Here is a 12030-nt window from a genome sequence, read left to right on the forward strand (position 1 = left end):
AAATAAATAACTCAATTACAAAACTAACAACTCAAAATGTGTATTGGCTCATCTCAGGCATCGACATTGAATTTTTCTATACGTTTCCTCAGCCTAGCTGATGCATTTTCTGGAAGTAACAGGAGTGGGTTTTTATGTAATACACATGTATGTACACTAACCACATTCACAGTGATTCCACACCTTTTAGAAAATATTCAAACATATTATTATACATTGAAATTTGGGTGTCCCGATCCGATCTTGAGGCTCGGGATCAGCTGCCAATCCGCTGCATTTTGAGGATGGGATAGTATCAGCTTCCGCCATGAGATTAGGCCCATCCGGTTGACGTACAATGTTCGTAACTCTGGGCCACACTCCAACACGGTAGGCGCGGTAATGTGCCTCAAAACTGGTTGCCACTCGAAGAAAACACACCACCACCATGCAAACATGGCCGTGGTGTACCGTGGTGATGTTACTTTCACGTTGGACGTTGGATTTTCCGCTCCGTAGCTGCAGCGGTAGTTCCCCCTTACTGTGCCAGGGCTGCCGTGTCATGGTGCGGGGAGCTCGCAGGAGAAGTGCTGCTCTAACTAGTGGTTGTTTATACTAGGGACCGTCAATAAATTACTATTGCGTTGAAGAGAGTTTGTTTAAAAAAAAAAAAAAAAAGTCATATATTATTAATCACACCACAAATTGATCTATAACCATGTCAAATGATTAGTCCTACCCTAAAAGTATTTTGCACGCTCATTTTTTCCAATTTCATCTTTTATTGGATGGACTTTTATTGGATCTTTTATTTGATTAGGGACCTGACTCACAAAGGTTTGTTACAAAAGCCAAACAATATTATTGGCTATGCTTTGTAATAAAAAAGTAAATTCAGCAATACTATGGTTGCATTCTGTTTAATGCTTTGAAGGGCTTTTTTCATAACCATATTCACTTCCACAAACTCATGTTTGTAACAAAAGCTTATTATTAACAAAAAAGGAACGGGATTGAGATCGGATCGGCAGGACTATAAAAAAAATTGAATCGGAAGCCAAAAAATGTGGATCGGACATCCCTAATAGGAATAAATATATAACGACATATAAACATATAGAAGTAATATAAAACTACATAAAAAACAGTTACCCTGACTGTTACTGTGTCTTTTCCAGAAACGACTTTTTTCAGGCTGAGCTCAGCCCACCTTGCAGTTTGGGGTTATAGCGCCACCTGTTGCTTTGTAATATGCCCTCCACTACGAAAAGTGGACATCTAAGCAAGCATTAAATATCTGAACTCTGAAATGACTTTTTTTTTTTTTTAAATAAGCAAAAAAATGTAAAAGTCTAGTATTTGAGCGTGGACAGTTCTACATATGAGTGGAGTGTGTATATGGTGGTGGGGGATGTGTTTTTCAAAGCACTAGTTGACATGCATGATGCACGATGGCGTACCTCATCCTCCACCATGGACCTCTTCTGTGCCGACCAGCTGTAGTCGGGGTAATGTGACACGGTGGTGGCGCTGCCAAAGTCGCACAACTTGATGGTGCCTTGGTTACTAATCAGGAGGTTCTCAATCTGCAACACACACAAAAAAAGACCTTCTTGCGTTTAATATATACATGATATTGCCGTGCTTTTGAAATGCACACATTCAGCACTGTGGAGGGCGTACCAACCTTGAGGTCTCTGTGTATGATGGGGGGCTTCTGCTTGTGCAAGTGCTGCACGGCACGGCATGTCTGGTAGAAGACTTTCAGCACTGTGTCACATGACACGTGAGCCCGCTGCTCCACTCGCCTCAGGAAGTCCACCAGCTGACCTGAGGTGGGAAAGACGCACGGACAAAAGCAGAGAAAGAAGCGTTTACTCGCCATTAAAGTCTGCTTGCATGAATTGAGGCAGGGGTGTCCCCACGTTTTTCTGGAGACAGCAACATAGTGAAAAATGAAAGGATGCAACTTTTGCCACTTTGATATTTTGTAAAGCAACACATGTAGATGCTCAGAAGTTATATATACAGTCAAACCTGTCTTAGCGGCCACCTGCCTATAGCGGCCACCTGCCTATAGCAATCCCCCGCAGCAAATTTACATGTTATAGACCCTGTGTATACCAGTTACCTCACTAACGCGGCCAGCGGCCACCCATTTTGTATCCCTTGGTCAATATCTGACCGCATATAGCGGCCAAATTACCAACTCAAGTAGAAGCTTCATGCATGAAAAAGTTTCGTTTTTTAATCAATGAAGCCGTCGTGTGTAGACTTTAATTACTGAGTCCTAGCTCAGTCACAATCATTCACAAGATCCACACAAACTGTCAATTGTTCCACATAAAAAAGCCGTCTTCTTTGGAGCTTGCTACTAAAGTGACACCGTTTATTTCCTGGTCAAACATGTAACTTTAAGAGCATTTGCACCAAAACATTACGGCAAAGTACGCTGGGAACAGGACGTGCTCCCGGCGACGCTACAATACAATACAATACTGTATGCACACTAAACACGCGAGCATGCATGCTATCGTATGTGTTTAAAAAGGCAGCGGGAGCAAAACTGAGTTCGGTTGTACTTAATTGAAGTATTTTAGAATGTACTCACGTTATTTTTAATCAATCCTCATCCACAAATCAAGTCCTCATCTTCTGTATTCAACACAAAAAAACCCGTCTTCTTTGGAGCTTGCTACTACAGTGACACCGTTTATTTCCTGGTGTGAGACAATGTGCACTGGTCAATACTGTAATGCCGCTTGTTGTGGGGAAGGAGAGACTCACGTCGCCGATGCACTTTAATGGCTTTATTAACAGCGGAGAACACTGCAGGACTTTACATCCACGCCAACATAAACACACTTCCCAACTCTCTCCAAACTCACAGCTAGCACTGAGCCTAGCTTTCCTGCTCGGGACGCCCACCGTCATTTCCTGATGAACTAAAGCTGTAATGACATTCTGCCGTATAAAAAGTAAAATATTAAAAACAAACATAACAAAAGACATTACTAGCACAGCTTTGTTCTGTGGGTGGTGGATAATAACAAGCCTCGTAGTGCTGTACAACTTTATCCGCAGTCCCACAGTGCTCTCTACTGGTCGACATTCAAAATGGCCACCAACCTGTCTATTGAGGCCACCTGTCTATAGCGGCCACTTTTGCAGTCTCCCTCTAGTGGCCGCTATATACAAGTTTGACTGTATTTCAAGAAAAAAATTCACCTCAGCTTTGTCCTATAAGTGAAAAAGCCTATTATTAGTATCATTCAATCCTTGATTCCCCCCCCCCATTTTCACTGTTTTTATTTTCCAAATAGTTCAACTTTTTTTTCTTTTTGGAATATTGTGACTTTACTCCCTTCATATTTTGACTTTATTCTCATAATGTAACTTTCTGGCCCACCTACTTTTCCAAAAATGACAACAATAATTTGATTTGAAAAAAAAAAAAAACAAATAAATTATTTCATTATCTCAACTCTTAACTAAAATGTCATTATTTTTAATCATAATATTAGGAGTTTTTTTCTTTTAAAATTGCAACTTTTTCCTCATAAAAATATGACATTTTTCTGTTAATATTTTTTATTTATTCATGTAAAATGGCAGCTGTTTTTTTCATTACTGGTGGGTTTTTTAAATTGCCGTAATATTTTGACTTTATTCTTGTAATATAACTTTTTACTCAACCTAATTTTTCCAAATAATATTATGAGTGTAAACAAACATTATTTTTTCTTTAATATTTCACCTTTATGCTAACAAAATGCCATTATTTCCTCATAATATTACAAGTTTATTCTAGTAAAATCTTGTTCTTGTTCATAACATTTTCTCTAAATAGTTTGACTTTATTCTTAGAAAACTGCAGCTCGTGGGTTTTGGATCATTGTCCTGCTGCAGAACCCAAGTTGCTTTCAGTTTGAGGTCACCATTAGATGGCCGGGCATTCTCCTTCAGGATTTTTTTTGGTAGACAGCAGAAACCATGGTTCCATTTATCACAGCAAGTCTTCCAGGTCCTGAGGCTGCAAAACAGCCCCAGACCATCACACTACCACCACCATGTTTTTACTGTTGGTATACTGTTCTTTTTCACACAGGGCCATGTAGGTTTAGATTTTTTTCTCCCTCAATAATAAAAGGTTTCATTTTAAAACTGCATTTTGTGTTCAGTTGTGTTACTAATATTTTATTTTTTTGATGATCTGAAACATTTAAGTGTGACAAACATGTAAAAAAATAGGAAATCAGGAAGTGGGCAAACACTTTTTCACACCACTGTATATATACATACACACATTGAATAAATTAATTCATATCATTCATATTTTACAACCTTCAAAAACAAATTTGACATCTATACATTAACATATCAAAATATATTTATATTTATTTTTCCTGATAATATTATGTGATTCTCAAAAAATTACTACCTATTTTACTTATATTTTGACTTAAATTACTGCAGATTTTTTTGCTTTTGTTACTGTTGTTAAGTTTTCTTGGTAAATTATATTTTTAGAATGTGCCACGGGCCGCAAATGGCCCCCGGGCTGCACTGTGGACACCCCTGCATAACTACCATGAAAAACTTGACTCCTATCATCAGTCATATGAACTCGTGCGTCGTAAACAGCCCGCGTGAGCAGACAGGAAGCGGGTCAAGGGTCAGAGAGGCTGTCGACGGGAAAAGTGTTTCATCACAACCACTGAAGTAGATCCAGTGAGCGCTGACTCAGCAGTAAATATGCCCGAGAAGGCAGAAAAGAACATGAGCGCGGCGTCTACTTTACCTCTGCACAGTTCCGTGAGGATCAAGAACTCGGCTTGGCCGGTGTCGGACTCCTCTTTGCTGATGGAGGCGGCCGAGCAGAACTGGACCACGTTGGGGTGTCCTGATAACTTTTTCTACAAGGGAACCGGGTCAAAGAGCATTCAAGTATAAACCCGGTGTCCGGTCTGTACAAACGGTAAACCTCTTATGGTGACTGACACTGAATAATACGTCATCAAGACTCTGTTTGTCATGCCAGCTCAGCTTGTGTCATACCATAAAGCAAACTTCTTGGATGATTTCCTTGTTCTTCTCATCCTCGTTGGACAGGAGCCGCTGAAAGTAAAGCAAATATTTATTTTGTTGAGCACCTCTGCTTTAAATCAGGTGACTTCTTGCTCATAAACTTATGCCAGCAAAACAAAACAATGGTAATTCCAGTGAAAAACAACGATACAAAAATCTATTTGGCACATTAGGAAGCAAACGCCGTACTTTATAGTCACGTGTTACTTATAGATCAAAATATGTACTGTATACAATTTAACACAGGGGTGTCCAAAGTGTGGCCTGCAGCTGTTTTTTTTTCTTTTATTGGCCCACGGCACATTCATAAATACAATTAAAACTACAAAATATAAAGCTGCAAGCAGCGTTGAATGGGCCCTCAGTGTTCATATAAGTCGGAGGGCACGCGCATTCCATTTCCTGTTGCCACTGGGTGGCGTTGAGCAGAATTCAGGAAGCGACCAATGCAAAGCTTTAAGTTGTCGTCTTCATCATACACAGCAATTATGATGGGTTGTCTGAGTTACGACTGAGTTAGCAACGTTTACAGTTTAGTGGCAAATTATCTGATTCATCACCCAAGTTTGCTGCCATGCCACGCCCACATCTTATGGAACAGCCTAAAATTCTTCGCAACACAACATTGCCCGTCTGTCTTGAATCCGTGATTTTCCTTTGGTCAAAGCGCATAGGACAAGCACGTTGAAATACAAACCCTGGTTTTCTCCCAAAAAAATTGCCGCCGGAAACCGAAATGACGGATTTCCTGTTTGTTTTAGAACATGGGTTTTTGAGACGTTTCCAGGCGTCCTGTCACAACTGACGTCTCCACCCCACCAAATTTGGCGACACTCTGTGAAACTGCTGGCATGGGCAAATTTTTTTTAAATTTAAAAGGGGGCGCTACTGAGTGGGTTTTGAGTTATTCATGTTCAGGAACACTGAAGTATCCAATTTTTCACCAAAACCAGAAAAAGCAAAGATGGGAAAACCAGAACCCATTTTACAAGAAATATTAAGGGGAAAACAGTTTAAATCTCACAAGAAAAAGTCCCAATTTTACGAGAATAATCTTTTAATATTATGAGGGGAAAAAATCATTTTAATAGAGTTGAAATATTAAAGAAAAATAGTTATATTTTTCAATCCGGAACATTATGAGAAATTTGGGGGAATTTTGGGGAAATTAGGTTGGGAAAAAGAATATAAAGTATCAAATATGAATATACTGTATATATACAATAATATAAAGTTAGAATATTGAAAGGTTGAAATATCTGGAAAATTAAATAAACAAAAGAGAAAAAAAGAAGAGCAAAGAGGGAAATTGATATTAATAATAGGCTTTTTCACCGATATGACAAAGCTGAGATGCAGTTTTTTCTTGACAAATATACAGTATATCTATAAAACATAGCATATCTACATGTGTTGCTTTACCAAATATTACGGTGGCTCTTCCATGCTTTCATTTTTCAAGATGTGGCCCTCTCTGGAAAAGGTTTGGACGCCCCGGCTGCCTTTAGGTTAAAGCTGGTTGGTGGTTGTTTTGGTGACACCGGCTGGCCGCAATAATTAATTGAGGTGAGCTTGTGACGCAGTTAGCCACATGCATTGAATGACACAGAGCATACCGGACGCTTTTTGTTTCTTTCTAATAGGCTTCTGCCTCGGAGACTGTGCGTCTGCAAGTAATGTGCAACTATGATGATATAATACCTTTGTGGACTGAGAAATTTGCTATTTTAGACCGCAGTGTTGTTTAACTCCAACACTAATTATGTTTATAGCTTGGAGATTGTAGCTACTGCGTCAACCACTGACTAACTAGAAACACAAATTTGAGTTTTAGTCTATTTTTGAATACAAAAATTATCTTTTGGTGTTAAAACAACGCTGTTTGACATATTTTGTGCGACTTACATACAGTATGTTTTTTCCCCTCTTTATAACACATTTTTTTGACCGATGCGACTTACATGACTGGAAAATACCGTAAATGAGATTTTCCCGGTTCTTGGCTCACCTTGAGAGCATAATCTTTGCCGCTTCCAATGTCCTGGGCTTCATACACGAAGGCAAAGCCACCTGAGGAAAAATAAATATGAATTATGATTAGTCATTTGTCATAAAAGTAAGTAGAAAATGCCACAAAAATCACCGAAAGGGATGTGATACTGTGATAACTTTGGGGATATTTTTATTCGTAGACACAGTGTCAGCTTTACAGATGCCAAGTCTGTTCCAAAGCAGGCGGGAGTTGTGCTAATGGGTCTTAGTCGGAACTGTAATTTCCAGAGTCAGAACAGTAACGCTCACATTTATTAGCCTCTGCCATGGGTTTCCAACCGTTTTCACTGGAGGCGGGTGTGTTCATTCTTGTAGTCTGCTACGCTGATTCGGACCAAAAAAAAAAATGTCAAAAAACTTGGTGTGGTCACTGTGGTGCGGAGCAAACAAACTAGACTTCAATTTAATGCAATTTAATTTAATGCATCAAACAATCTCGTTTTCTCTGTGGGCCACATTAGCTTCATGTTTACCCTCAGAGGGCTCCCTACAACTGTGAAACCAGATTTATGTACAATCGCCTTATATTATGACACATTTGATTATTAGTTTTACTTTGTTTTACCAACAAACTTACATTGAAAGACGTCAAGGTGCCAAGAGTAATAATAATTTTATGACAAATACGGTGGTCTAGTGGTTAGCATGTTGACCAACACAGGAACAGCCTGGAGATCGGGAAGATCTGGGTTCAATTCTCCCTTGGGCATTTCAGTGTTTGCATGTTCTCCCCGTGTGCCCATCGGTTTTCTCAGGGTACTCCGGCTTCCTCCCACATTCCCAAAAACATGCATGTTAGGTTAATTTGCGACTCTAAATTGTCCATAGGTATGAATGGTTGTTTGTCTATACGTGCCAGTCCAGGGTGTACCCCGCCTGTCGCCCGAAGTCAGCTGGGATAGGCTCCAGCATGCCCCCGCGACCTTAATGAGGATGAAGCGGTATAGAAAATGAATGGATGGATGGATATTAATTAATCATTAATTAAAAAAAATATTTTAAATTTGAGTCGACAACAAAAATATCAGAACTTTTCTTTCAAAATTGAGAAATACATTTACCAAGAAAGATTAAATGTATTTTTAAAATATTTTTATACTTAATATAATAAAAATATATTAAAATAAATTTAAAAAATGAATGTAATAATACAATTACAAAAAAATTGAACAAAATTACAAAAAATAATATTTGAATAATAAATAAAGTAATAATATAATATATTATAATAAATTACAAAATATTTTTATGATACAAAAATTATAAAGAAAACTACAAAAGAAATATATAACTACATTAAGAGTAAAAAAATGTAAATATACTCTATATACAAATATTTCAAAAAAATAATATTAAAATAAAATAAGTATTTTTCTATAATTTTATACTTAATGTAACAATCATATTGAAATAAATACATCAATTAAATGCATACAAAAAATTTACAATAAAAAATAAATTAAAAAATAATATAACTATTAAATGACTTAAAATGAAAATTATTACTAGAATTCAAAAATATATGACAATATTTAAAAAATAAAATAAAATAAAGTAAGTGTCTTTATAATATTTTTTAAAATAATTTTATATTTGTGCATTATTTCCAAGCTTTTGCCGGCCACAGAAAATAATATAGCAGACCTATCCGGGGCCTGGGCCTGGAGTTTGACACCTGTTATTGAACGTGTGGCAGCCCGCCACAAATGTATTTGGCACTACCTGTTTATACACACATTAGAACCCACCAGGGACTGTCTGTGAATGTAGCTAGTCAGTAGTGATGTTACGAGATGTGCCGAGGCTTCAAAGTGTGTGTCGAGTAATGGAGGGAGCGTTTCCGCAAAACGCGTATCAAGGCTCGCTTCATTTAGGAGAGGAGCTGAAAATGATGACGTCTGAAGCCATTGAAAATGTGGGTCTTTGATGAGGAGTTGCAGCCATTTTAGCATTTGGATAGAGGTTATAGAGTTTGAATAGCATTTATCTACTTTGGAGGTAGTTTGGAAAGAGATAGTTTGAAGATGTAGGAGAGTCAGAAGAGACTAGGTAAGATGATGGAGCCAGTGAGGAAGAGGAGGAGTTCCCCTGTGTGAGAACATTTTGATTTGATAACTCCTAATAAGGTAAGCTAAATAACATTATTCCTGACACATGAGGTTTGTTTATGGACAACAATACTTTCTATCTGTTTTATATTTTTTCAAAGGTGAAGTGTTTGTGTTCCAAGGAGTTGGGGTACAAGAACAACACCTCATCCATGCTGAGGCACTACTGTGCCTGGCAATGAGAAGAACTGGAGCTTCACCCAGCCAAGGTAAGTCATTACAGTCTGTTGTTTATCGTGTAAATAAAGATGCTTAACATTAACATGACCCTTCATTTATTCTCTTTTAACCAGCCAGCAGAAAACAAGAGCTAGATGAAGACCTTTGCCCTCCAGTATTGTGGATGATGTTGGATTCAGGCCATTGTGTCCAAATTGGATCCAAGCTATCACTAATAAGGTGACATGTATGGTCACTGATGGTGCTCCCAATATGGTTGCCTGTGTGAGAGAGCTGAAGGTTCGGCACCATATTTGCATCGCCCACACGCTGAACCTGCTTGTCTGCCTGCTTCAAAGGTTGGAGAAGTTGTGTCAAAAAAAGAAATCATTTAAAACCAACCAAAAACTGTTGAGAAAGTGTTATTTGTTAATAAAAATGAAAATCCTCCCCTGTCCTGTACATCATTGTCCTAGTTACACAGTCATATTCAGTGCCTTCATAGTTCCACAAGCACTTTCACTGTCCTCTGCCTGCATAAACCCATGCCATCTTTCTAAAGTGACAGAAAAACATTATAACACAACCTGCCATGTCATATGATAGTACCATTTGGGGAAAATGTACACAAACACAATATATTGAAAACCTATTTTATTCTACACATATGTGGTCACTTATGTAGAGACATGATTTGGTCATACAGTTTTTGTTATTCATGGACACAAAAATTCAATGAATCTACACAATGTGGTTAAGATACAGCTGCCTGTGATTACACACCTGGCCAGTAGGGGGGTTCGTGTGCACATGACGCTTCGAGAAGTGAACCCTTTCTCGAACCAGTTGGCTCAAGTGGTTCGATGCCCCATGAGGCTTCATGTCACCACCACTGCTAGTCAGTGCAACCGTATACAATGGAGGGCGTCGCCACAGAATAAGAAGACATCACAGGAGGTATCAGTGTTGTCAACTTATATTTAGCGAGTAGTCGGACCCCTATAGATGGTATTTGATGGAAAAACGCAACTAGCGACAAACCTTATGAAGAGATTTTTGGAGACTGACAAGAAAGCACGCATCGCTCTTGTCAACGAGCAGCGGGTGCTGCCGTGGGCCCCCCACCCTCATCTAAAAGCACCTACAGGTGGCTCCATCTTCTTTCAACTATTCTTAACAAACTAATAATTATGTGTGGCCTTTGCCTTGACTTCAGGCAGAACCCGGCGATTGTGGACATTTCCGTAAAAGCGTACACCTAATTTCTGCTTTAGGATGATTTGGGGTGTTTACTTAAGCTTGAGAAGCTCAAAGCATTACTACCAGCGAAGATAGTGGGGGCAATAATTACAACGACGCAACACAAACATTAGCAAACTCTAGTGATAGTCTGAATTAAGGGATTATTATCTTATTTCGTTATAGCTTTGCCCTGTGATTGGCTGGCAACCAGTTCAGGGTGTACCCTGCCTCTCACCCAAGGTCAGCTGGGATAGGCTCCAGCATACCCCGCTACCCTAATGAGGATAAGCAGCATAGAAAAAGGATAGATGAACGGCTGTTATAGCTTCCTATACTGTATAGTGAGAAGCTCTCGACAGCATCAAGTGACAGCTGCCAAGTTTGCAGGATATCCTAATACCAACGCGTTTTCCTTTTTGGTTAACACAATGGAGTCACACTGAAAACCGACATATACTTGAAATTTTGTGCTAATTTTGTGTTACTGACACTGACCGCCAACCACCACTAATTTACCATCAATGTTAGCGGGCTAGCTTTCACTAGCTAGCCGGCTGGCTATCTAGCTCGCTAGCATACTTGAGCACAGCAACAATTCTCTTCCGATACGTCATCCTACCTTCCGCAATAACTCTCTTGATCCGGAGCTTCATGTCGCCCAGCTCAACGAGCTGTCCTACAAAATCGTTCTGGTCCCGGCTAGCCGCTCCGGCCGAGCCGGGCCCGGCGAGAAAATCGAGCGCCGACTGGAAGAGCGACATCCTGTTAGCCTCCTAGCTGCTACGACTTGCTGCCCGCTTCGGGGCTCACAAGGATCACCGCGGGAACCGCGCGAGGACAGGAGAGGTGGGCAGTCTGAGTCCAGAGCGACTCCGGCAGGTGAACTCGGCGGCGGAGTGGTCGCTTAGGGAAGTTTAACATGAGCTGATGGTCTCTTCTCGGTGGGAGAAAACATCCTCTTCCTGTTGCCAAGATGACGAGGCCGCGGCCATCACTTTCCGACACTTCCGGGATGGTGGTGACGTCACCGCGCAGCTAACCACGTGAGCGTCTCGAAACAACCCATACTATGATGTAATTAAACACAAGTAATCACCCTAAATACATTTAAGAACGCATTTCAAGTGTAAAGTTTCTCATTGGAGTTACATTTCCCGTAAAGGCAACTGCTGCGTTTCAATGCGCGTACTTACACTTCAGCATGTGTACTGTTTACCCCGCCTACTGAGTGAATTTCCACAGGGTAGTGTTGTGACGGATCCTACACTGTCGCCACGCACATTGTTCAGGGTGGTTAGGGTACATGGCAGCACACACACCATATCGGGAACTTTGAGTGCAACAAATGGAAGGAATGGAACGCACGCTGCATAAGTGGAAGTGCAGAAATGGAAACGCTGCA

General features: G+C 39.8%; 1 protein-coding gene across 3 annotated transcripts in view; it reads right to left on the minus strand.

Moving 5' to 3' along the window:
• Nucleotides 1-11646, minus strand: part of gak (cyclin G associated kinase) — a 47006-nt gene extending 35360 nt beyond the window's left edge. The window contains exons 1-7 of one of the 3 annotated variants that reach the window (XM_054772597.1): nt 11248-11302; nt 7369-7443; nt 7076-7137; nt 5038-5097; nt 4781-4895; nt 1667-1809; nt 1440-1565 (exon numbers count right to left, since the gene is read on the minus strand). In XM_054772597.1, coding sequence (XP_054628572.1) covers nt 1440-1565; nt 1667-1809; nt 4781-4895; nt 5038-5097; nt 7076-7137; nt 7369-7426 — 564 coding nt within the window. In that variant the 5' untranslated portion in view covers nt 7427-7443; nt 11248-11302. Of the gene's footprint in view, nt 1-1439; nt 1566-1666; nt 1810-4780; nt 4896-5037; nt 5098-7075; nt 7138-7368; nt 7444-11247 lie in introns of all 3 variants that reach the window. The other 2 variants (XM_054772598.1, XM_054772596.1) reach the window with 2 other exon arrangements.
• Between the last annotated feature and the right edge of the window lie 384 nt (nt 11647-12030).

The sequence above is a fragment of the Dunckerocampus dactyliophorus genome, chromosome 4 (assembly GCF_027744805.1).
Source record: "Dunckerocampus dactyliophorus isolate RoL2022-P2 chromosome 4, RoL_Ddac_1.1, whole genome shotgun sequence".
Taxonomy (NCBI): Eukaryota; Metazoa; Chordata; class Actinopteri; order Syngnathiformes; family Syngnathidae; genus Dunckerocampus; species Dunckerocampus dactyliophorus.